The 25519-nt window shown below is 39.4% G+C and overlaps 1 protein-coding gene across 1 annotated transcript; it reads left to right on the top strand.

The window, feature by feature from the left end:
* Positions 1–266: 266 nt before the first annotated feature.
* LOC306867056 (filamin-C-like) lies at positions 267–24938 on the top strand. The gene is made up of 47 exons (XM_079412520.1): positions 267–963; positions 4153–4401; positions 5236–5333; positions 5892–6042; positions 6284–6402; positions 6510–6587; positions 6682–6844; positions 6926–7126; positions 8005–8142; positions 8257–8383; positions 8489–8625; positions 8707–8900; positions 9002–9115; positions 9328–9471; positions 9595–9718; positions 9802–9962; positions 10049–10139; positions 10215–10384; positions 10492–10609; positions 10695–10957; positions 14197–14794; positions 14879–15055; positions 15938–16100; positions 16227–16387; positions 16533–16700; positions 16860–16983; positions 17089–17245; positions 17330–17519; positions 17613–17636; positions 17783–18027; positions 18243–18342; positions 18435–18575; positions 19330–19458; positions 19579–19752; positions 19859–20020; positions 20103–20306; positions 20636–20788; positions 20890–21012; positions 21156–21392; positions 21486–21755; positions 21864–22001; positions 22099–22214; positions 22938–23070; positions 23191–23367; positions 23480–23698; positions 23903–24115; positions 24201–24938. Exons 1-47 carry the CDS (start codon positions 591–593, stop codon positions 24386–24388), a joined length of 8097 nt encoding a protein of 2698 aa, XP_079268646.1. The 5' UTR covers positions 267–590; the 3' UTR covers positions 24389–24938.
* The last annotated feature ends 581 nt before the right edge of the window (positions 24939–25519 follow it).

The following is a 25519-nucleotide window of genomic DNA, read 5'->3' on the forward strand; positions in this document are numbered from 1 at the left end:
TGGACGCTATAATGTAAAGTGTTGCCCCGGCGTCACCCTCTATTTTTTTCCGCGACTTTGTCATTCAGAGCCGGTGACCGCACAGTTTACAAATGAGAGGCCACGCCCACTTACCCCCACAGTCCAGAAATAAGTGCGTCTCCATTGGCCAATCGCAGAATTAGAAAACAGCTCGTCATACTCCAGTATCTACAGCATGACATCAGTGTGATGTAATCCCTGGGGTCCTGGGTGCATTTAAACCCCCTTCATTCACTCTCTCCTCATTTCAAACAGAGAACTGTGGAGCAGCAAATCTTCATTTTTCAAAAAGTCATCTTCTTCAAACTCAAAGTGTCCATTAAGAAGTCGCGACTACATTCGTCAGGGAACTGAGAATTAAAAAACGGGGACCGGCCGCCGTGTAAACCGTGAACCGGATAATCCATCATCGTCCCGACAGAAGATCACTTTTCACAAGTTTCCGTGAAAGCCTGTCTGTTTTTTTCAGGTTTTGACCTGCTTTACAGCGAACGCGCCTCTGGCACTCTCCCGCGAAAGCCACGAGCTGCGAGTTTCCAGCATCGCAAGTATAAAAGCAAGAGTTCATCATGAGCAATTACACACATTTAGAGGATCTGCCGCCACAGTACTACCAGGACACAGACTTCGGGGACGAGGAAGAGGAAGAGATGCCAGCGACAGAGAAAGAGCTGGCCGAGGACGCGCCGTGGAAGAAGATCCAGCAGAACACCTTCACCAGATGGTGCAATGAACATCTCAAATGCGTCAATAAGGGTCTCACTGACCTCCAGAGAGACCTGGGCGATGGCCTCAAGCTCATCTCGCTCCTGGAGGTCCTCAGCCAGAAGAAAATGTACAGAAAGCATAATGTCAGACCAAACTTCAGACAAATGAAGCTGGAGAACGTGTCGGTGGCGCTGGAGTTTCTGGACCGGGAGCGAATCAAACTAGTCTCAATAGGTAAGATCCGCATTAAACAGGAATAAGCCTGATGCTTTTATTTATTTATTTTTTTAAATTCAGTTTATTCAAACTTTGAAGGAAGAGTTGCAAAGATCGTCCCAACTTCGGTGGTATTTTACAACAACTTTCATTATTAATTTTAACAAACGTTATTTGATTATAGCTATAACAGATCTAACAATTAAGAGATAATTATTGTGCATTCAAATAATAATAATAATAATAATAATAATTAAATGTAGACTCTAAAAACCTGATGATTATTATAATTAATATAGTAATAATAATAAAAATGTTGACTCTAAAAACCTGATGATAATAATAACATAATCATAATAATAATAATAATAATTAAATGTAGACTCTAAAAACCTGATGAATAATCACTAATATAATAATAATATGATAAATTATGAATTGTTCATCAGTTTGCACTGGCTATCAATAGCTGCTCTCATTAAATTCAAGGCATTAATGTTTGCCTACAGAACCAGCACTGGCTCTGCACCCCTTTACCTAAATTCATTACTTCAGACTTATGTGCCTCTAGAAGCTTGCGTTCTTCAAGTGAACGACGCATTATTGTGCCATCCCAAAGACACACAAAAACACTTTCACAGACTTTTTCATGAACTGTTCCCATCTGGTGGAGTGACCTGCCCAACTCAATCCCAGCAGCCGAATCCTTACCCATCTTCAAGAAACGGCTAAAAACTCATCTGTTTCATCTTTACTTGACCCTCTAACTCTAGCACTCTCTATTCTAATTTTATTTTATCTATATGTCTTTTTATTTAAAAAAATAAAATAAAAATCAATAATAATAATATTTATCTGTACAGCGTTAGGCTAACCAAGACTTGTAATAGCACTTGCACGTTGTTGTCTTGTGTTGGTTTTGATTGCTTCTTATGTCCTCATTTGTAAGTCGCTTTGGATAAAAGCGTCTGATAAATGACTAAATAAATAATAAACAAATGTAGACTAAAGATCTGAAACATTTATATTAACTGATTTTATTCACTAATATTATAAATATGACCGAATAAAAGAGCATCAGATTAGGCTAGACCAGACCAAGTGCAAGTCGTTTTTATGTCAGTTCAGTTTTTATTTTTAAGGTAAAAAAGCTCCTTAATATAACAACTTGCCCCCTTTTACCTTTGAAAGTACACCAACAACATTAAAACATCTTATAGATTACTTCTGATTATTATCTTATGAATTACTTCTGATTTATTCATGACTCATTGTTTATTAATAGAAGTAAAGTTATCACACACTAATGTGTTTTGTATCTGCGCTGTTGTACCTCCGTAAGCATGACCTCTCTGTCACAAACACACAAGCCTGCTCAACCTTATCAGCGGTCAAAAGCTCACTACTTTACCTCACGCTCTTAAAGTTGAGCTGTCAGAGTCTGGGAGCAGTATATCAGCAGCATGTAGCTCACATTGGACCTCCATGTGTCAGTGAGATGGAAACTAGTTCTGACGGGCTACAGCTCGTTTGCTGAGTAAAGGTGAAAGGTTGTATCAGATCTGTCCAGACATATAATGATAGCTTGTTGGTAGGGGTGTGCGATATGACGATTTTTGATCGTGGACGATAAAAATGTCTCCACGATCTGCTTTTGAAGAAATATCGTAGTATCGCGCTACCGCGCACATTGTCAAATACAGTTCTGGTCTCCGTCTCTATATACTGTACAACACAACATACAGCAGTAGAGTTACTCAGACAGGACACTGCACTTATTCGCGATCGCAAAAGTACATTATTTGCACACAAGCCTTGCTGGTTAAATGTTTCATTCGCGCGCTGGTCTGTGTGCGCTTGTTCTGAGCGCATACACCTGAAGCACGCGCACTAAAACGCCTGTCTAACAGCGCCTGATTACTCAACTAAGTTATATTTTGCGCTAATACTGTCAAAACACACAAGGTTTACATACAGACTGAGTTGGTTATCTCTAAAATGAAAGTAAATAGTTAAGAGAGAAACGGATGCGTGCCTGAACTGTATATTAGATGCGTGCAGCTCTTAAAGAGACAGGACACTAAACATGCTGTCGACTGTCATTAAAGGGATAGTTCACCCTAAAATTGAATTTCTGTCATTATTTACTCAGTGGAAAACCAAACAGTTGCTGGTCTACATTGACTTTGATAGTAGGAAAGAAAAATCCTATGGAAGTCACTGAGGACCAGCAACTGTTTGGTTTTCCACCTTCTTCAAAATGGCATTTATGTTCAGCAGAAGAAAGAAACTCATTCAGGTTTAAAACAACTTTTGAGTAAATGATGATATAAAAATACAACATTATGACAGAATTGACAGACAGATGACAGAATATTAATTTGTGGGGGAACTATTCATTTAACGTTAACAAAACAACAAAACATAGAGAAAAATCACTCACTATTCTTGACTGAAAAACTTTAATACAGTTGCTTTAGGAATCAGTCTATCTAGTGTTTTATTTTTATATTTGTTCATTCAATTTCATTGAATGCTCTGCTAAATACACCTATTGTACCTGGAAATAAAGCAGTGTTTGTTTTATTTGTATATTATGTGTATTTGTAATGTGTATCTTTGTTCTTATTTTTTAATAAGAAAAATAAAATAATGACAAAGATTTTTTATCTTCGCCCACTTTGGCCTAAATATCTGCCGTGCATCTTTGTCTTTCTAGTTTGGCTGTAATGCTCAGACAACTTGTAAAACCAAAATAGTAAAACTAACAAAGAATCGGGATAAAAATCGTGAATCGTGATATTTCTATAAAAAATCGTGATATGATATTTTTCCCATATCGCCCACCCCTACTTGTTGGAGTATTAATGCTGAGTAAATTGCAATGAAGTTACCTCATTGTGATTAATGTTTAGAGCTGCCGATACAGAAAACCACTCGCTGTAAACCAGTGGTGTGAATGTGTTTAGGGGAGACCTGACTCCTAACAACCTGCGTCTGGATATCAGAGACACTAAAATAAACGGAGACAGGACTACTATTAATTCAAAAAACAATTTTGTGCACTTTTATATTCTTTGAAGTACAATGTTGTTTGAATATGGTTGCCATTGAATATAATGGTGTACTGTAAAAGTACCATGATAATGCCAGCTGTTAGTCCATTCGCTCACTCGGTTTCCTTTTGATTGTCTTGGACCTGTGCAGACAGCAAAGCCATTGTAGATGGGAACCTGAAGCTGATTCTGGGTCTCATCTGGACACTCATTCTCCATTACTCCATCTCCATGCCCATGTGGGATGATGAGGAAGATGAAGAGGTTAAGAAACTCACTCCCAAACAAAGGCTGCTGGGCTGGATTCAGAACAAAGTACCGGAGCTGCCTATTAACAACTTTAACAAGGACTGGAGGGATGGCAAGGCCCTCGGTGCCCTTGTGGACAACTGTGCCCCTGGTAAGTTCACATTCTGATATAACCAAGTTGTATGGTTTGACTTTGGGCAGTTGTGATTGGGTAAGGAAATGCAACATTTATTTTTTTTTTCAAGATTGTACAAAGATTTTGGTTTGATTTGGTAGTTTAGATTCACTACTTAGACCATATTTAATTTTTCATTTGTGTTTACATTTTATGACATAAGGGCAAGAACACAAGATTATTAATTTAATAAATATAATTTATAGTGCCAGTGCCCATATAAAATCAGTATAGTATATAAGTTATGTAATAAATTCAATAGTAAAAATCTGAATAATGTGTAATTTTTCACTTTCCTTTTAGAGAGCTCAGTCCATTTTTGCCATTAGCAAGAACAAATGTAAATATGGCAATAGCAAAATAAAATAGTAAAAGTAAAACCTGTATTATAAGAATGGCTAAATTTAAAAAATCCAATAGAGAATGAGAGCTTCATTTATTTTCTGCATCTAAATCATGACCTGTTTTCTGAGCAACTCTTTGCTCACATGAGCTTACTGAGAAAAGAGGGGTAATGAACTAAAGTGTTTACTTCGGTGTAGATGAAATGAAACAGTCCCTGCGAGACAGTCATGACCATACAGGGTGCTGCTGGCTTTTGACAAATCACAGCATAACTTTTATCATTATATATTTAGGTTATATTATAAGTCTCTTTAAACATATTTTACAAACAATTTCTAAACAACAGATCAGGTTTATGGGAGGCCGGATGTCATATTTGATTTCACTTTTTTATGTATTTTCTGAGGCCTAAATCTATAGAAGAACTTAAATGATTCACTCATATAATTTTAACTCTTTGTGTAGGTCTGTGCCCTGACTGGCAAACATGGGACCCCAACAAGCCCGTTTCAAATGCTCGTGAGGCCATGCAACAGGCCGATGACTGGCTCGGCGTGCCTCAGGTGAACAATATAAACTCCACATGTTCAGCCAATACAATTTTTACTCTACTTCAGCTACAAGGAAGGTAGTGTCTAGACAAGGGCTTGTGCAAAATGTTAGAGGTTCCAGCAATTTGACACACAGTGCTGCCTGCTCCATTATCCTCAAGGGATAAGTGTGAGATGCCACACATGGTGTAGGGTATATGTCATAAATTCTTGGTGCTGAATTCCCTGCTGACTGTTGAGGGGATGTGGGAGGGGTCTGGGTCCTTGTAAATCCTGTCCTTGACTTGTTGAAGGCTGCTCTCAAACCCCAGCACTCTGTGGATAAATATAGTAGGCTATCTGAAGAGATTGCCACTACCTTGTGATGATAGAACAGACGTGATAGGGAAAAGAAAATGCACTGTTTATGCAATGTTTATGATTCTCATCATAAATGGGCCTTACGACTAGTTCACTAGTGGAAATTTAATGTAGTGGTTTTCTGAGCATATACATATGCAACTTAAAAGCATTGATTACTGAATAAGGACCACTATACATGCAATACTATAATAAATCTTTGATCTATAGGTGATAGCTCCAGAGGAAATCGTGGATCCAGATGTGGATGAGCATTCAGTGATGACGTACCTCTCTCAGTTTCCCAAAGCTAAACTAAAGCCTGGAGCTCCTCTTAAATCAAGGCAGCTGCACCCCAAAAAGGCCAAGGCCTATGGACCAGGTGAGCAAACTACAGGCTCATAAACCAAGTGCAGTTGTCTTAAAAATCACAAAACGTGCTCTGTCAACACAAGCCCATAGAGCATTTTTACACTACAAATAAAAATGATTAAGTTGATTGAATTTTAAAATATCAGATATTTAGCCTTTATTTTTGCACTTAAGTCAAGCATTGCTGAGTATTGCTGTTGAAAGCTTGTGTATGACAGTTTTATCTGTATTTATTTATTTTATGAAAACAGGTATTGAGCCTCAGGGGAACATGGTTTTGAAGCCAGCTGTTTTCACTGTGGAAACACTGGAGGCAGGACTTGGAGAAGTGATCGTGTATGTAGAGGACCCAGAGGGTCACACTGAGGAGGTGAGACATGACAGATGTTCTTTTCTAATGCTCTGTACTTATCACATCAATGTGAAACAAACCATCAATCACATTTTAAACTAGAATTCATATTTTAATTTTATTAGGCTAAAGTTGTCCCCAACAATGACAAGAAAAGAACATTCTCTGTCACCTATGTGCCCAAAGTTGAGGGGCCCCACAAGGTAAGCATTAGTACAAGAACATGGTTCAGTGTCCATTTTAGCAAGTAGTTTGCTTCCAGTGGCATGGTTGTTTATTTATTCTTATATATCACAGGTGAAAGTACTCTTTGCTGGTCAGGACATTGATAAGAGCCCCTTCATGGTGAACGTGGCAAAGGCTCTGGGTGATCCCAAAAAAGTTCAGGCTCGAGGTCCAGGTCTGGAGCCAGTGGGCAATGTGGCCCATAAGCCTACTTATTTTGACATCTGCACTGCAGGTGAGCAGAACGCAGTGACTTGTTTTGGAAGGGCCTTTTCTATATGAAGGTGAACTCAAGATCCTGTCTCACCATTTTCAGGTGCTGGGGCTGGAGATGTTAGTGTGGTCATTGTTGACCCTCAGAATAAAAACAACACTGTGGAAGTTCTTCTGGAAAACAAGGGTGATAACATCTTCCGTTGCACCTACAAACCTCTGCAAGAAGGGCTGCACACCATCCATGTGAGCTTTGCTGGGCAGCCAATACCCAACAGCCCCTTTAAAGTGCAAGTCTCTGAGGGTGAGCATCTGTTAACTTTCCTTTCTTACATATCTTGCTGTCTTATTAAGATATTCCTCAAATATTTTTAAATGCGTCAGTCATATTGGAACAGTACATGGGCAACAATCAAAAACAGACAAAGAATATCCCCACAACCCAAAAAACAATTGTTTATTTTGTAGCACACCCTAAACCTTCTTCTGGGGCTCCGAAGCAGGTACTCGCTCTTACAAAGAAAGGTGCGCTGCCGCTTGACTTTGGTCCACATCTCTTTGTTTATTCCTCAGCGGGCAACAGTATCTAAGCTTAGCCTCTTGCTTGTTTGCAGCAGCTTGATTCCTGCCATGCATCAAAACACCCACTTTGAGGCATAGTAGGAATAAGGCAAATGTTAGTGTGTTTGTATTGGAGGAACGCAGAGCAGCAACGACTGACTACATGAACTTATACAACACTATACTAAATTTTGAAGTCGTGAAGCACAGGATATTTGATATTTGAATGCCATGTAAAAAAACTGCTTTTTAATATATTTTTTATACATCTTGTTGTAATAGATCAAAGTATTTTAGGCTTTGATGTAACATTATCGGTTTGGATGTTTATAAAATGACCTTTCCAGTAATCAATGACCAATAATCTGGCATTATAAAAGATGATATTGTATTTCATGGATGTTCTGTATACTGCATATTTCCATTTATCATATTTGACTTGCTCTGTATGAGGACCTGTGACAACTGAACAAAGCAGCATTGCAATTTTCCAGTTCGTCATCAAAGCAACTCATCAGAAGCACAGCACCTCGCTTGATCTTACTAACACTGCTTCGGTCTGTGCATTTGGAGAAGTTTTGGACATTTTATAATCTGTTTGCTTTGTATTTTCCCCATCAGCCAGCAATGCAAATGCTTGCCGTGCCACTGGCCGGGGACTGCAGCCTAAGGGTGTTCGGGTAAAGGAGGTGGCAGATTTCACTGTCTTTACCAAAGGAGCAGGAACTGGAGAACTGAAGGTCTCAGTGAAAGGGCCTGGTGAGTCATTTTTAAATTTGCTGTTTTTCAATGGTGTGATTCTTAGTTTGTTTGCTCATCATTTAATACGCCTGTGTTTAGAAAATGCTGATGACTGAATGTGAATGTTTTCAGGAGGAGTAGAGGTGCCTGTGAAAGTACGAGATGTTGGTGATGGAGTGTACAAGTGTGATTATTGTCCTGTTAAGCCTGGAAAATATAATGTAAACATCACATGGGGAGGCCAACCTATTCCTCAAAGGTGGGTGCTAATATGATAACCTAGTATATCCATTACAATACAAATACACTCACCTTTTTACGTCAAAGTGTCCAGCCCTATATTTATGTATTGTGTTTATTTTAGCCCATTTGAAGTGGAGGTCAGTAAGGAAGCTGGACCTCAGAAGGTGCGGGCTTGGGGTCCTGGCTTGAAGACTGGAATGGTTGGCAAGTCAGCTGACTTTGTTGTTGAGGCTATTGGTACAGAAGTAGGATCTCTAGGTAGGTAATTCTAGATTAGGAAGAAGATAATTTTCTTGTATGCATACAACAAATGTTTACTTGCCATCACTTTCTTTAAAGGGTTTTCTGTTGAGGGCCCCTCTCAAGCAAAGATAGAGTGTGATGATAAAGGTGACGGTTCCTGTGATGTGCGTTACTGGCCCACTGAACCCGGAGATTATGCGGTTCATGTCATCTGTGATGATGAAGATATCAAAGACAGCCCCTTCATGGCCCATATACTTCCTGCAGCTAATGATGTCTTCCCTGAGAAGGTGAATAACATATGGAAAACTGCTCAATGACAGTCACCTCTTATTTTCGTAACTTTTGCTGTCAATGTCAGTGTTATTGATCTGAAGGATCTCATGTGCAGGTCAAAGCATTCGGGCCAGGCTTGGAGCCCACTGGAGTAACTGTCAACAAATCAACACAATTCACTGTTGACGCTCGACAAGCTGGCAAAGGCAGTCTGAAGATCTATGCTCAGGTGTGTCCATGTGTAATAGTCTCAATGTTTTCCTTTGGAAATGATGGCAGGCTAAGGCTAAACATCAGTCCTGTAAGTAGAATGAGTGTTACAAGATAACAGAGGACAAAGACTCATAACATGTGTACCAATCAAACCAATGAATTATTGAAAATGAATCATTTTGTTTCTGCAAACTGGCTAAATGGTGACCTGCTGGGCATTTCTTCTAGGATGCTGAAGGCTGTGTGATTGACATTCAGATTACTGATAAGGGAGATGGCACTTTTGTTTGTATGTATGTTCCTACCAAACCAGTGAAGCACACCATCATAATTACCTGGGGGGAGGTCAATGTACCCAAGAGTCCCTTTAGAGTGAGTATTCCCAGTGTAGTATTTTAGTTTGTATTATGCTGTGATGGAGCAACATGATGAGTCATTGTTTGAGATTTAAACTTGCTGTTTGCACATTATTGCTTAAAACTCTGTCTTTTAAAGGTTCTTGTTGGTGAAGGCTGTCACCCTGACAAAGTGAAGGTCTTTGGGCCTGGAGTTGAGAAAACTGGCCTGAAGGCGAATGAGCCCACCTACTTCACTGTTGACTGCAGTGAAGCTGGCCAAGGTTTGCAAAACGAGTTTATTTTTTCTCTTTATATGACACATAAAAGAGTGTAAATGTTGCTAACCATTCTGACTATATTGTAGGTGATATCAGCATTGGGATCAAATGTGCCCCAGGTGTGATGGGTCCAGCAGAGGCAGATATTGATTTTGACATCATTAAAAATGATAATGACACCTTCACTGTCAAATACATGCCCCCTGGCCCTGGCCGTTACACCATCATGGTGCTCTTTGCAGATCAGGTAAAGCAGCCTTCTTGCTTCTTGCCAAAAAACAATTATACATTAAGGCTAAGTGAACATCTCAAACTCTTCTCTGCTTAACACAGGAAATCCCCACTAGCCCATTCAAAGTCAAGGTGGATCCTTCTCATGATGCTGGCAAAGTCAGTGCTGAAGGTCCTGGACTGAACAAGACAGGTGGGTGTAAGCTACAACATTAACACCTTAAGCCCCAGATAAATGAGTTTTAATTGACACAGCCCTGTTTTACAGGCGTTCAAGTCGATATTCCAACCCATTTCACCATCTTCACGAAGGGAGCAGGAAAGGCTAAACCAGAGGTGCAGTTCAAAACTTCTGCCAAAGGAAACGCTGTTAAAGATTTTGAGATCATTGATAATCACGACTACTCCTACACTGTGAAGTACACTGCTCTCCATCAGGTCAGGGGTCACTAACATCTATTCCATTTTGGTTTTACTTTGAACGCGAATGTTATTATGATGGGAAATGTTACATCTCACCAAATGCCTAATCTTCTGCAAAATAGGGTGAGATGGCTATCATGGTCACACATGGCAGAGATCCCATTCCTAAAAGCCCTTTCATGATCACAGTTGCCCCTCCACTCGATCTTGGCAAAGTCAAAGTTCAAGGCCTTAATGAAAGTAAGCATGTTAACAGTTAAACCTGAACTATCAACCATAAATGCACACTGCTCCAATGCTTACTAAACTGCTATTTGTGTTGCAGAAGTGGAAGTTGGCAAGGACCAGGAGTTTATTGTTAGCACGAAAGGGGCAGGTGGACAGGGTAAGGTAGATGTGACCATAACCTCACCCTCTGGTAGAACAATACCTTGTAAATTGGAATCAGACAAGACCAAAGAGGCCACCTGTGTGAAATACATCCCACCCGAAGAGGGTCATTACAAGGTGAACATCAGCTATGATGGGAATCCCGTTCCAGGAAGTCCCTTCGCTGTAGAGGGACTCATGCCTGCCGATCCCTCAAAGGTAAGATGAGAGTTTATTGGGAATAATAGGTTTCTTTTAGAGATGCACAGATTGTACACTCAGGGACTGGAATTAGCCAATTTTCGGCTTGATCGGACCGGTCAGTTTTGACATCGCACTTACGCTCACATCCGCATGCGAACATGTTCTGCAAGTGAGAGAGAATTTTACTTGCCCAACCAGACAAGAAGCCTGATTAAAACCTCAATAACAAAAATAACTAGGAAAGCACTGAAACTTGGCCACCAAAAATGTTTGTGCGAGAATAATTCAGATTTTATTGCAATCAGTGTAAACGGCAAATGATAATGTATTTCACGAGTTCACACTTACATATATTTAGCACGAGTTACGTAATGCGTATTTGGCGAGTATGGTAATACGTAGTTGGCGTGCTGTCCTGGGGAAGGGCTCTGAGCTCGGGAATGGCCCGAACCCAGAGTATCCCCCCGTGGTATGGTGAGAACTTAGTGATATTGTGGAGAAGGGGTGGTGGAGGGATGCTGATAGACCAGGGTTCCTCAAATCTTACCCTGGAGGTCCAATCTGCTGTAGAGTTTAGCTCCAACCCTGATCAAACTCACCTACCTGTGATTTTCTAATGATCTTGAAGACTCTGATTAGCAGCTCAGGTGTGTTTGATTAGGGTTAGAGCTAAACTCTGCACGAATGGTCCAGATTTGAGGATCCCTGTGATAGACCGTCAAATGAGTGGAGGTATGTCAGCTGTATTTATATCCGTGAGTTGATTGACTTGATTGCGTACCACTTGTGTTTAATTAGGCTAAGTATCTGACGTGCTCCTCCCGAACTTTGTTAATAAAACATAATTTATGTTGTGCAGATGAGGCTTGTGCAGCCTGAATGAGAGAGAGACTCATGCAGAAATCAAAACTAATGAGCAACACAGAAAGTTATTACGGAGCCCAGGAAGTCACCTGTTTGGTAAAAAACAATCCATGGCAATGGTTTTGCAATTTGTTCAGTTTATAAACCGTACTCACGAATTCTTAAACTGTTCTCTCGGTTTAACAAATCGTGCCCACGGATTAATAAACCGTACCCACATATTTCCAATCCATGTGTTCAGATTTTGTTAACCGTACCTTTGGTTTTTCAATCCGTACCCACACATAATCCGTGCGCACGCTTTCACAATCCATTCCCGCAGGTTTGTAAACTCACGGATTTGTGGCCCGGCCCCCAGTCTTTGTTGGCAGATTCAACCAGGCCACCTGTTTAGATGCGGGATGCATTGTATTGTGTTTAAACTTTATTTTTCATAGTATATGAGACCATGATCCACACTCACAAAATTTTTCATAGTATATGAGACCATGATCCACACTCACAAAATAGTCTTCTTTTTAGCGTTTATTTTTACGTTAATCACCAGGATAAAATACTGTCGCCTGTGTTTTATCCTATTGGTCATTAATGTAAAATAAACGGTAAAAAGAAGACTATTTTGTGAGTGTGGATCATGGTCTCATATAAGTAATTTAATAGATTGACGCAGCAACATAAAATATAAAGAAGGTAAATATAGAGAAGGTAAAACGCAATACAAAACAAATAATGTACACGCTATATTTTCATTCAATTGCGCCCTGGCTGAATGCAATGGTATAATAGGCCTAGTTATTTAAAAATAACATTAACCAGTGAAGCCTATTACATGCATCTAAGTCTGGAGGAAAAAGATTAGTAAATAAAATCACCAACAAGTCTTCATGCTAAGCATGAATGGTACACAAACACATTCCCAAATATGTAAAATGTTATTTAAAAAAAGCATTCATGAATTATTTTATGATAAACATTTTACTGTTTTAAGTGCGCTCATTTATAATTATAAATTAATATAATAACAGCAACAAAACAACAACAACAATAATAATAATAATTATTATTTTATTGTTATTACTAGGCTATTGTTATTATTACATTTAGGCTACATATGCATCTAGAAGAAGCTTTTATCCAAAACGACTTACAAAAGAGGAACAAAGCAATTAGTCAAAATTCAGTCATGACACAATGTTTTTTAGATAATAATAATAAAGTTCTAAGATTTTCACAAATAAACACAAGATTTTGACGCACATCATTCTTATTAAATTGTTGTATTCCACCTCGTACCCGCTACAGTAAGCAGCAATCCACTTAATAATACACAATAAAACAATATACAATAAGATTCATTAACACGTGGCCTACCTGGGAGCTTGCTGTTCTTCTAAAATCAGTCCGTGAGTACAGTTTACAAACCCGTGGGAATGGATTGTGAAAGCGTGGGCACAAATTATGAATTTGTGGGTACAGATAAAAAAAAAAACAGCAAAAAAAACGAAGGTACGGATTACAAAATCTGAGTGCATGGATTGGAAATTCGTGGGTACGGTTTATTAATCTGTGGGCCCGGTTTGTTAAACCCAGGAAATAGTTAAAAACTTTGTGAGTACGGTTTATAAACTGAGGGGACAAATTGCAAAACCGTCGCCATGGATTGTTTTTTTTTCTCCTACAGGCGATTTCCTGGCTCCGTATGTTATAGATGCATACAATAAAAATAAAATAAAATAAAAGACATAAAGAAAGAAAGAAAGAACAAACAAACAAACAAACAAAATATATAAACAAATTGACACTGATTTTATACAATAAACAAGAATTTAATTTAGTGACTTGCATTTTAGACACAATATTGACTGTTTTTGCTCAATCTCGCTGACGAAAATAGTTCCAATCAAAGCCATAGCAGAACTGCTGTGTTTCTCCGAGCAACACACAGCAGTGTAACGGTACTGAACGAATCCACATTTTTGAAGAAATCTAGTAAGTCAGTAACCCATTCATAAAGATAGTTGCCTCATTTCTGAATGAATCAGCGTTTGAAAGAATTGGTTGAATTAATGACTCACTCAGTATTTTGCCACCACCCACTGGAAGTTTTATTTCTACCTTTTAAGTAGAGTTGTTTAAATGAGAAAACACTTCGTCCAGATTTTGGGAATTTTTATTTAATTATTTGATTTTTATTAGTATATGCTGTCAATTATAGTTCTTAGAAAGAAAATCGGAAAACAAAAAATCTCCAGTTCCCTTTCTAAATTTGGTAAATTCTTACAAAAAAATCGGAAATCAGATCGTCCAAGAAAATTGCAATCGGTGCATCTCTAGTTTCTTTGCAATATTACATGAGCTCTATAATTTTACGTAACTGGATTTCCCACTAGGTTCGTGCCTATGGACCAGGACTTAAGGGTGGTGTTGTGGGTCAGACTGCACGGTTCACTATTGACACAAAAGGAGCTGGTGCTGGTGGTCTGGGTCTAACACTGGAAGGCCCCTGTGAGGCTAAGATTGAGTGTCAAGACAACGGTGATGGAACCTGCTCTGTTGTCTACCTGCCCACAGAGGCTGGTGACTACAACATCAACATCCTATATGGGGAAGCTCATATCCCTGGCTCTCCTTTTAAAGCCCTTGTCAAGCCAGCTCTGGATGCTGGCAAAGTTATAGTGAGTGGACCCGGACTGGAGCGGGCTAAAGCTGGTGAGGTGGCCACTTTCACAGTGGACTGCAGTAGAGCCGGGGAGGCTGAACTCACCATTGAGATTATGTCAGATTCAGGGGCTCAAGCTGAAGTTTGTATTCAAAAGAACAAAGATGGAACATTTTCTGTCACCTACACCCCTCTCTTTCATGGCATACACACCATCACCATTAAATATGGAGGTCAGCAGGTGCCCAAGAGCCCCATACGTGTTCAGGTGGAGCCATCTGTGGACACAAGTGGGATTAAAGTGTACGGACCAGGAGTTGAACCCAGAGGTAGTATTTAAAAACCTTAATGATAGCTTTCTGTCTTTACATTTATCAGTTATACCTTATTGTCCTGTTATTCTGTCACTCAAGGGGTCCTTAAGGAGGTGACCACACACTTCATTGTGGATGCCCGGGCCCAGACTAAGACCAAAGGAGGAAATCATGTTAAGATTCGCATCATCAATCCATCAGGCGCAAACACAGATGCATATATCACTGATAAGGGCGATGGCACATACAGAGTGGAATACACTGCTTTTGAGGATGGTACGTCACAGAAACACTGACTGAACAAATGAGTTTAAGGGAAAAAAGTTAAGGCCTTCAAAAAAGTGTTAAATTATTTGGTAACACTTCAGTTTAGGGACCAATTTTCACTGTTGACTAGTTGCTTATTAGCATTCATATTACCAGCATATTGGCTGTTAATTAGTTACTTATAAAGCACATATTAATGGCTTATTCTGCACCATATTGTTTTTGACTATTTTACTCTTGACCACATTTTAGATCCCTTAATCTTACCTGATACCTAAACTTAACAATTGCCTTACTAACTATTAATAAGCAGCAAATTAGGAGTTTATTGAGGCAAAGGTCACAGTTAATAGTTAATAGTAAGAACTGGTCCCCAAACTAAAGTGTGACCAATTATTTTATATATTAATACAAGTGAATGCAAGTTGTAGGTTTTCACATTAGATATGTAGTAGATGGTGAAGGAATCCTATCAGAAAGAGATGCGTGTCTATATATAATACATCTGGGATTGGGTACATATAAAAACAGACCATGGCATGTTTTTAGAAGCTTTCAGTGCTTAGCAGGGGAACTCAATGAGAGCATATGACAGATGCAGGGAGAGTTTATAAATAGGAAATGCATTGTAAAAAGAGATAATTAAATAGTCGTGTGCCTGTCTAGGGCCCACCACACAGTTGTACAGAAATACAGCTTGTATTTATACCAGCGACAGCTGCAGTTCACAGTTAAAACAGAGCAAATAGCAAAAAGCTATATGCTATAAAACTCTGAATATTAACTATACTATAACTATAGAAAAACATGTTTAACACAGCTATATCCTATGAAGTAGGATTGACATGAACCAGAATTCTTCAAATTAAAGTAATTCTTTGCTTTGTGTAGGTTTGCACATGATCGAGGTCTTTTATGATGATGTTGCTGTTCCTAAGAGCCCCTTTAAGGTGTCAGTTGTCGAAGGTTGTGACCCAACACGTGTTCGAGCCTATGGTCCAGGCCTAGAAGGTGGGCTAGTTAACAAACCCAACTGCTTCACAGTGGAGACAAGGTATGGGGTCTATACTGTATGCATATATAATCATTGGTGCCTGAAGAGAAACTCATATTTGCTTTAAAGATGGATGATATTTGAGTTATTTATGTCTCATCGTACATCCATGCTTATGATTTTAAGGGGTGCTGGGACCGGTGGTTTGGGCTTGACCATCGAAGGAGCATCAGAAGCCAAAATGTTCTGTAAGGATAACAAAGACGGTAGTTGCAGTGTTGAATACATGCCTTTCACTGCTGGAAACTATGATATTAATATCAATTATGGAGGCCAACCTATTCCAGGTAAAATATCTAAATACCTATATATACTTCAACTATTACTGGATTATCTTGTATAGTTAGTAACTGTATAGTTCTATAGCTGCTTTATTGCTACTGCTTTATTGTATTTGGGTTTAGAGCTGTGTTCTTCTTCTGCTGTTCTCAGGCAGTCCATTCCGGGTGCAGGTCAAGGATGTGGTGGATGTCAGTAAGGTGAAGTGCTCAGGTCCTGGACTCGCTAACAGAGTTACCGCACATGTTCCACAAACCTTCACTGTGGACAGCAGCAAAGCAGGAGTGGCTCCTCTACTGGTGCAGTTGTACGGACCAAAAGGTACATAACAAAAAGCCCTCCAGTCCACAATGAATATACTCTGTGCCTAAAACACTAAATAAATTGTACTGGAGGTTTACTGTAGAAAACCCTATGCTCAATACTTACCCCTGACCAATGAGCTTTCCCTTCGAAATCTTGAACATGTTCGTCTTACAGGAACCCTGGAGCCTGTAGTTGTTAAAAACAACCGGGATGGAACACATACTGTCAACTACACCCCTGCACAGGAGGGGCCACACACTGTGTCTGTCAAATACGCCAACCAAGAAGTACCTAACAGGTAAGATGAAAAGTCATGCATTTTAGACTGTATTTAATTGTCACCCCATGACAGTAATGCAAACATAATAATTTCATGTCTCTTTCACTTTGTGGTTGTTAACAGTCCATTCAAAGTCAATTCAGCCCCCACACATGATGCCAGTAAGGTGCGTGCTAGCGGACCTGGTCTGGACACTAAAGGAGTGGCTGCCAGTCTTCCGGTGGAGTTTACCATTGATGCTCGTGATGCAGGAAAAGGCCTTCTGACAGTTCAAATCCTTGTAAGCCTCTCTTCTTATATCGAAAACCTCAAAACAAGGTATATATTACCAAAGCGGCACATTTAAACGTTGTGTTGCATTTAGGATCCAGAGGGAAAGCCAAAAAAGGCTAGCATTCAAGATAATAGAGATGGAACCTACACTGTATCTTATGTGCCAGACATGACTGGCCGCTACACCATAACCATTAAGTACGGTGGAGATAGCATCCCAAACTCACCTTACAATGTCCAAGCCTTTCCTACTGGTGATGCCAGCAAGTGCCTGCTCACAGGTATTTTTTCCATTTTGGTGCTTTCAACGTTTCGTGATTTCTTTTCGCAACTCTGGTTTTACTAAAATTTGTTTGCTTGCTTTTTATTTTCAGTGTCTATTGGAGGACATAGTGTTGGTAAGAAATCAGGAAATTAATTTAATATAGTTTAATAGTTATAATGGTGGAATATTTTCTGCCATTATAAATGTTCTACCATTACACCAAGTAATACGTTTCCAAGGTTTAATTCTTTGGTTTTAACAATGTTTTTATTTGAGCAGAAAGCCTTGGGCCCAATATTAAGTTTGCAGAAGAGACATTCATCACTGTGGATGCCAAAGCTGCTGGAAAAGGGAAGGTGACATGTACGGTTCTGACCCCTAATGGCATGGAGCTGGATATGGATGTTACAGAAAATTCAGATGGCACCTTCGACATATATTATACTGCACCCGAGCCGGGAAAATATGTCATCACGATCCGCTTTGGAGGGCAACACATTCCTAAAAGCCCTTTTCAAGTCATGGTGAGTGATATTACTGAACAGGTGTATCAGACTGTGTATCACTGTCATGATAACGCCATGATAGATAGAGCTACTGATACTGATATCAGGGACATTACAACAGAAAGGGATTTGAATGACATGGTTAAAATATTCAGTGTTGAAGTGGTGGAAAGACAACAGCACACTGTTTGAAACATTGTGGTTTGTTGATTGTCTTTCTTATGTTATCTCAGGCTACAGATCAGCCTGTTGTACCAAGAGATGACACAAAGCCCATGTTTCAGCCGTTGAACTTAGTTATCCCATTCACTGTCCAGCAAGGAGAGCTCAGGGGTAACATCTTTAATCATATTCATTCAGAGCAGAAAATGTCACTACTCTTATGTACTGTTTTCTGAAGTGCACCATGTTTGTTTTGTCTGCAGGGGAAGTGCGTATGCCTTCTGGTAAGACAGCTCGTCCTTTCATCAGGGACAACAAAGATGGAACACTCACCGTGCAATTTCAGCCTACAGAGAGAGGCCTGCATGAAATGGATATAAAGTATGATGGCAACCATATCCCAGGTTGGACTCCATTTTGGAATTATGTGCGAAATGGCCCAAAAAAGGTTTTGGACACACAATCCATAGTTAAAATATATAAATACGAAGTTCTGGCATGAAACTCTAGATAGCGCAGTACGACAGGTCAAACTCAATCTGACATAGTGACATCATAATCACATGCCGCAGCTGATTGGTTCTTTTTGTATCAGCAGCCAATGAACTCGCTGCTCAACATTGAAATACTTGGCTAGTGCTTGCTGTAGCAGTTGCAGCGCACTTCAGAAACTCTCCACCTCCCCAGCTCCACCTGTATAAATCTGCTACGGTATTCATGCATACTATATGGGGGTTATTTTATATATGTTATATGTGCAGCAGCAGCAGCATTTCTTACATGCTCACAGCAGCATGTTGTGGATGTATTGGCAGTAGCAAGTCTCAGTACTTGCTCTGTCGCAGCAGCAGCAGCGTAGCAGATCTATTCCGCCAAGACCAAACACATTAACATTGCCATGTACATTACCATGACTATGCCTAGGAGAGTTGTCATGACAGAACTTTTATTTGATAATATTGGCATTTGCAAACACACAATACTTGCAGAGAATTTCACTTGTTAATGGATAATCTAATGACACAAAATACTTTTATGAAGCTTAAGTGTTCGAATTTACATATTAAGACCACTGTAATTTTCATTTAACATCCATGGAATGATACATTGCACCAAGCTTGTTACAGAATCATGACTTGAATGCAATTATGTTCACAGGAAGTCCTTTGCAGTTCTATGTAGATGTAATGAACAGTGGAATGGTCACAGCCTATGGACCTGGTCTGTGCCATGGGACAGTCAATAAACCAGCCACTTTTACTGTTGTTACCAGGAATGCTGGACAAGGTACATAAAGGTTTTGTTTTGCATTAAATTAAATATAAATATTTTAATAAAAAAAAACAAACAAAAAAAACCCAACCTCAAAAAACATAACAATTAGTTCATTTTGTTTGCCCTTCACAGGTGGATTGTCCCTTGCTGTAGAGGGTCCATCTAAAGCAGAAATCAGTTGTAAGGACAATAAAGATGGCACCTGCACTGTGTCCTACTTGCCCACTGTACCTGGCGATTACAACATCATCGTCAAGTTTGATAACAGTCATATTCCTGGCAGCCCCTTCACAGCAAAGATCACTGGTATGACAAGCACTTGAATTTTTAAAAATCTGACCTGGCAAAAATAGCCAAACTCTTGCGTATGGTGACTTACCATCTTCTCTGTTAATGTGTCATGTCCATGTAGGTGACGATTCACTCCGAAGGTCTCAGATGAACATTGGCACGGCAGCAGATGTCTCACTGAAGATCACAGAAACAGACCTGAGCTACCTAACAGCTAGCATTAAAGCTCCATCAGGAAAGGATGAACCATGCCTGCTGAAGAGATTGCCCAACCAGCACATTGGTAAGCACATAAAAGGCTATAAAATGCTTTCTGCATATACTACATTTGCATTAAATAATCTCTGCTCTCCTTGCCTCACCAGGTCTCTCGTTCACCCCAAAGGAAGTGGGGGAGCATGAGGTCAGTGTGAGGAAGAGTGGGACACACGTGAACAACAGCCCTTTTAAGATTATGGTAGGGCCATCTGAAATTGGGGAGGCCAGTAGGGTCAAGGCTTTTGGTAAAGGTCTCGTTGAAGCACATACCTTTGAAGTGGCCGAGTTCTTTGTGGACACTAGAAATGCTGGTATGTTTTTGTAGTTCTTTTGCATTTATAGTTGTTTACACATGATTTTAAACAGTGTTGGGGAAGTTACTTTTAAAAGTAATGCATTACAATATTGGATCATCGAAGGTCAGCAGCAAAGACATTGGTTAATAAAATGGGATCAAATACATACAGATATTTTCATGTAAATTAAAAAATAATGCGTTACTTTACTAGTTACTTAAAAAAGTAATCTGATTACGTAACTTGCATTACTTGTAATGCATTACCCCCCAACACTGTTTTCAAATTTAAACCTAATGTAATACCCCTAATTAAAATGATTTTAACACATCTTGGTTTTAAAGGATATGGAGGACTTGGATTGTCAATTGAGGGTCCAAGTAAAGTGGATATCAATTGTGAGGATATGGAAGATGGAACATGTAAAGTGACATATTGCCCCACTGAACCAGGCAACTACATCATCAACATCAAGTTTACAGACAAACACATACCAGGTTACTTTCCCAGCGTTTCTTTACAACGATATACTCATGTAGACCGGCAGTTGACAATAGTAGAGATTTGTAACAATTTGCTTGTTCATCCCACTTCGTAGGAAGCCCTTTTACTGTGAAGGTAACAGGAGAAGGAAGGATGAAGGAGAGTATAACAAGAAAAAGGCAAGCTGCCTCTGTTGCCTCAGTAGGCAGTGCATGTGACCTAAACCTCAAAATCCCAGGTAAAAACAATTGTTAATATATACGATTTTTAAAAACGCATTTAAATGGAATACAATAAACTGTTACAGAGTTAGCCAGGGTGTCTGAACACTTTTTAAACAACTAATGTTTCTGAAAATCTTTCCGATGCATTTCTACACAGGAAACTGGTTTCAGATGTTGTCAGCACAGGAGCGCTTAACTCGTACCTTCACACGCAGTAGCCACACTTACACACGTACAGAACGCACAGAAATCAGCAAGACCCACGGAGGTGAGACTAAGCGGGAGGTACACGTAGAAGAGAGTACACAGCTTGGCAGTGACCCTTTCAGAGATGTTTTTGAGTCCTTCCTGGGAAGAGAACGACTGGGTAGCTTTGGTGCAGTAAGGCAAGAGGGTAAGGATAAACCATTATTAAGCTCCCTCCCTCCATAAAACACCCCTAGCTTTTGTTTTATTGCTTACCTTCATTGGTTTTTCCCATTTCCAGCTGACACAGGCATTCAGGCAATGACAGCTCAGGTGACCAGCCCTGGTGGAAATGTAGCCGATGCAGAGGTTGTTGATAGCGGGAACAGTACCTACAGAGTCCGCTTCGTACCTTCTGAAATGGGTTCTCACACAGTCAACGTCAAATACAGGGGTGAGCATGTCCCTGGAAGCCCCTTCCAGTTCACTGTTGGGCCCCTAGGAGAAGGAGGCTCTCACAAGGTCCGGGCTGGAGGCACAGGCCTAGAGAGAGCTGTCGCAAAAGTTCCTGGTATGTTTTAAACAGTTTTGTTTTCTTCTGATTTTTTGTAAGGATAAATACTGTCATAGATTTTCCTCTCATCGTCTGCATGTCTCTTTTCATTACTCTGTGTGATAGCTGAATTCAGCATTTGGACTAGAGAGGCTGGAGCAGGTGGTCTGTCCATTGCTGTTGAGGGTCCAAGTAAGGCTGAAATCTCCTTTGAAGACAGAAAAGATGGATCCTGTGGTGTTATTTACATTGTGCAGGAGCCAGGTGAGGCTTACAACAGAACTTCCTATGATTCGATTTATACTTATTTTGCAAATCCAGTTGAAATCATTGCACTCCCGTTCTCCATTTCTTCTCTCAGGGGACTATGAAGTTTCTATCAAGTTCAATAACGAGCATATCCCAGATAGCCCCTTCGTTGTTCCTGTTGCTACATTGTCTGATGATGCACGTCGACTTACTGTTACAAGTCTTCAGGTATAAGCTCCACAGCTAAGCACAACCGCTCTATACCTTACAGAACAAACAGGAATGCTTAGATCGAATGTGACCCTGGAGCACTAAAGCAGTCATGAGTAGCACAGGTATATTTGTAGCAATTGCCAGCAATACATTGTATGGGTCAAAATTATTGATTTTTGTTTTATGCCAAAAATCATTAAGATATTAAGTAAAGATCATGTTTCATGAAGATATTTTGTAAATTTCCTACCGTAAATATATCAAAACTTAATTTTTGATTAGTAATATGCTTTTCTAAGAGCTTCATTTGGACATATTTTAAAGGCAATTTTTTTTTGCACCCTCATATTCCAGATTTTCAAATAGTTGTATCTCAGCCAAATATTTGCCTAACAAACCATACATCAATGGAAAGCTTATTATTAATTTCAATAAATTGAACCTTATGACTGGTTTTGTGAGAGTCCAGAGTCACATATAACAAATGATGGTAGTAACTACAGCAACAGTACAATACAAGCTTGCCACAACTCTTTTTTGCTCTTTGAGTCATGGCTGAGTTATCTTTGTCCATGAGCTGTAATTGGACTCCATGTATATCCAGGGCCATGCTATTACTTTGTTGAGCAGGGATTAAGTGTTCTATCTATGTATCTACCTATCTGTCTGTCTGTGCATGAATGTATTGCTGTGCATTTGAGTGGGAAATCAAACTTTCATTCCTCTTATCACGTGCAGGAGAAGGATTTGAAGATTAACCAGGAAGCCTCATTTGCGGTTCAGAGGAATGGGGCGAGAGGTGTCATAGATGCAAAAGTTCACGCCCCCTCTGGTGTAGTAGAGGAGTGTTATGTGACTGAACTGGATAGCGGTAAGTTGTAAACCTGTAGATTTTTTGTTTTAAGTACACTGCTGTCATGCACTCAACTTAACTTTCATTGAATAGGCAACACTTAATTGTTCTAACATCATGATTCCCTCCTTTTCATAGACAAGAATGCAATTCGCTTCATTCCACGTGAGAATGGTGTTCATTGCATTGATGTGAAGTTCAATGGAAGCCATATACCAGGAAGCCCATTCAAAGTACGTGTTGGAGAAACAGAAAGCGTGGGAGATCCAGGAATGGTGACTGCCTTCGGTCCAGGACTTGAGGGTGGACGCACAGGTACTGGTCCAGGATTTAGTATAAAGTTGCTTTAGTATAACATTTTCTTGCTCAGTCAGTACTATATTACTAGTTGATCCAAATGTAATGTTGCGTTCTTACCTTTCTGTAGGGGTCCCCTCTGAGTTTGTCGTAAGCACATGCAAGGCTGGTTCAGGTGCCTTATCTGTTACCATTGACGGTCCCTCAAAGGTCAAAATGGACTGTACCGAGTGTCTAGAAGGTTACAAAGTCTCTTATACGCCTATGGCACCAGGAAACTACCTTATATGCATCAGATATGGTGGGCCACAGCATATTGTTGGCAGTCCCTTCAAAGCAAAGGTTACAGGTAAGACGAACACCAGTTGATTAAACTTCCTTCTTCAATGTAAATTTGTCAATGTTGGTAATATACCCCAAATTCTGTAAATTGAACCAGGAACAATTTTGCCTTAACTAAATCATCAGACTTCCAGTGTATTTTTTTCAGGTATATAATATTAGTGTAATTGCAAGAGGCTGTGAATTTTAACACATCTGTCTTTTGCTGTAGGTATGCGTCTGTCTGGAGGCCACAGTCTACATGAAACTTCATCAGTCATTGTGGAGACGGTTACCAAAACCTCAAAGATGGCAGGAGCTTTCAGCACTCTGTCCAGCTCCAAGTCAACTTCAGATGCCAGTAAGGTTGTATGTCAAGGTGCCGGCCTCTCCAAAGCCTTCGTGGGTCAGAAGAACACCTTTTCCGTTGACTGTTGTAAAGCAGGTAAAATAAAATAAAGCCGATAACGGTTTAGCACCAACAAAATACAGTTATACAGGATATTTATTTTGCTTTTGTTTCCTTTCAGGAACAAACATGCTAATGGTTGGCGTGCATGGTCCCAGAACTCCATGTGAAGATGTGGCTGTTAAACACATGGGAAACAAGCTTTACAATGTAACCTACACAGTGAAGGAGAAAGGAAACTATGTTGTTATTGTCAAATGGGGGGATGAAACTATACCAGGAAGTCCCTTCCATGTGAGTGCTCCCTAAACAGCTTATACCGCTAGATTTCCTAATCAAGAAAAAAAACTACTGAATTGAACAACTTCAACAGTTGCTAAATTTAGGAGAAAACAAAAAACAATATATATTAACTTTCTCGCTGAGGAAAGCTTTATGACAGAGGCTGATCTTAGAAGGTGATGCCTTTTATTTAATGTTAACCTGTTTGACGCAAATGCATTTTTGGATGCCACAATGTACCATTTATCATTAAAAGAGAGAAGAGTTTTAATTAATAAAAAGGAATAAAGGAACAATTCAATTAAATGTCAGCGAATGCCTCTTTTGTATAATCACCAAAAGAGAAAATGTAGATTTAACAGAGCGAGATGTATTGATCTCAAGGACACTTTTGTTGGTCAGGGGAAATCATAGCAATATGATTTTGTGTTCTGATGTTTTCAACAGTGTATAGATGTATACGGTGCTTTTATATGCTTTATAGAATGTAATTTTGTTATCTTAACCAATTATTTAATATGCATTTGAAAACGTAAATAAAGAATAAAACTAAGTGTGTTGATTTTTTTCTGTTCACAACAAAAACAAAAATATTTAATGTATTTGTGTCATGTATTCAGTCATTTGTGTTCAGTTTAATATATTAATATATTATAGCCATTATGTATTCTCAGGTGAATCCTATATTTGTTTTAGTCCTGAAAAGATAATTTTAGGTTTGTATTAGCTATACAATATACATATATACCACGAACATTTAAAGTCTTTCAGGACAGATAACTGGTTTACTATTATGACATCCTTTGCATACTGCATTCTGATTTCAAATGTGCTTTTCTGTCTTCATGCATTATATTGAATGTGATACTGGGTGATCCCAGCTTGTCATATACAAACATAGATAATCCTATATGCTCCCAACCTGGAAAAACCTTGGCAATTTTAGGACTGAAACACTGTAAATCCAAACCAGGGGGCACCAAATTTAATCCAGTGAAAACTATCTGGTCCGTCAAACATTCCTAGTTCATGCACCCTTGATCACATAGTTCATAGTTTTAACAACTGCAAAAAACAAACATACAATTTTTGTGCTAGTTAGTTTAGTTTCTGCTTACTGTTGTTGTTCAAAAAAGGCACAAAACCAGACCCTCAAAA

This window comes from Barbus barbus (genome assembly GCF_936440315.1).
Source record: "Barbus barbus genome assembly, chromosome: 48".
NCBI lineage: Eukaryota > Metazoa > Chordata > Actinopteri > Cypriniformes > Cyprinidae > Barbus > Barbus barbus.

Bases quoted from the DNA above. Each gene is read 5' to 3' on its own strand.
- LOC306867056 (XM_079412520.1), top strand. From the start codon at position 591: ATGAGCAATTACACACATTTAGAGGATCTGCCGCCACAGTACTACCAG. The intron at 17,520-17,612 runs GTATTTTTTCCA...TTTTATTTTCAG, and splicing joins CAGCAAGTGCCTGCTCACAG to TGTCTATTGGAGGACATAGT. The intron at 20,789-20,889 runs GTTACTTTCCCA...CCCACTTCGTAG, and splicing joins TACAGACAAACACATACCAG to GAAGCCCTTTTACTGTGAAG.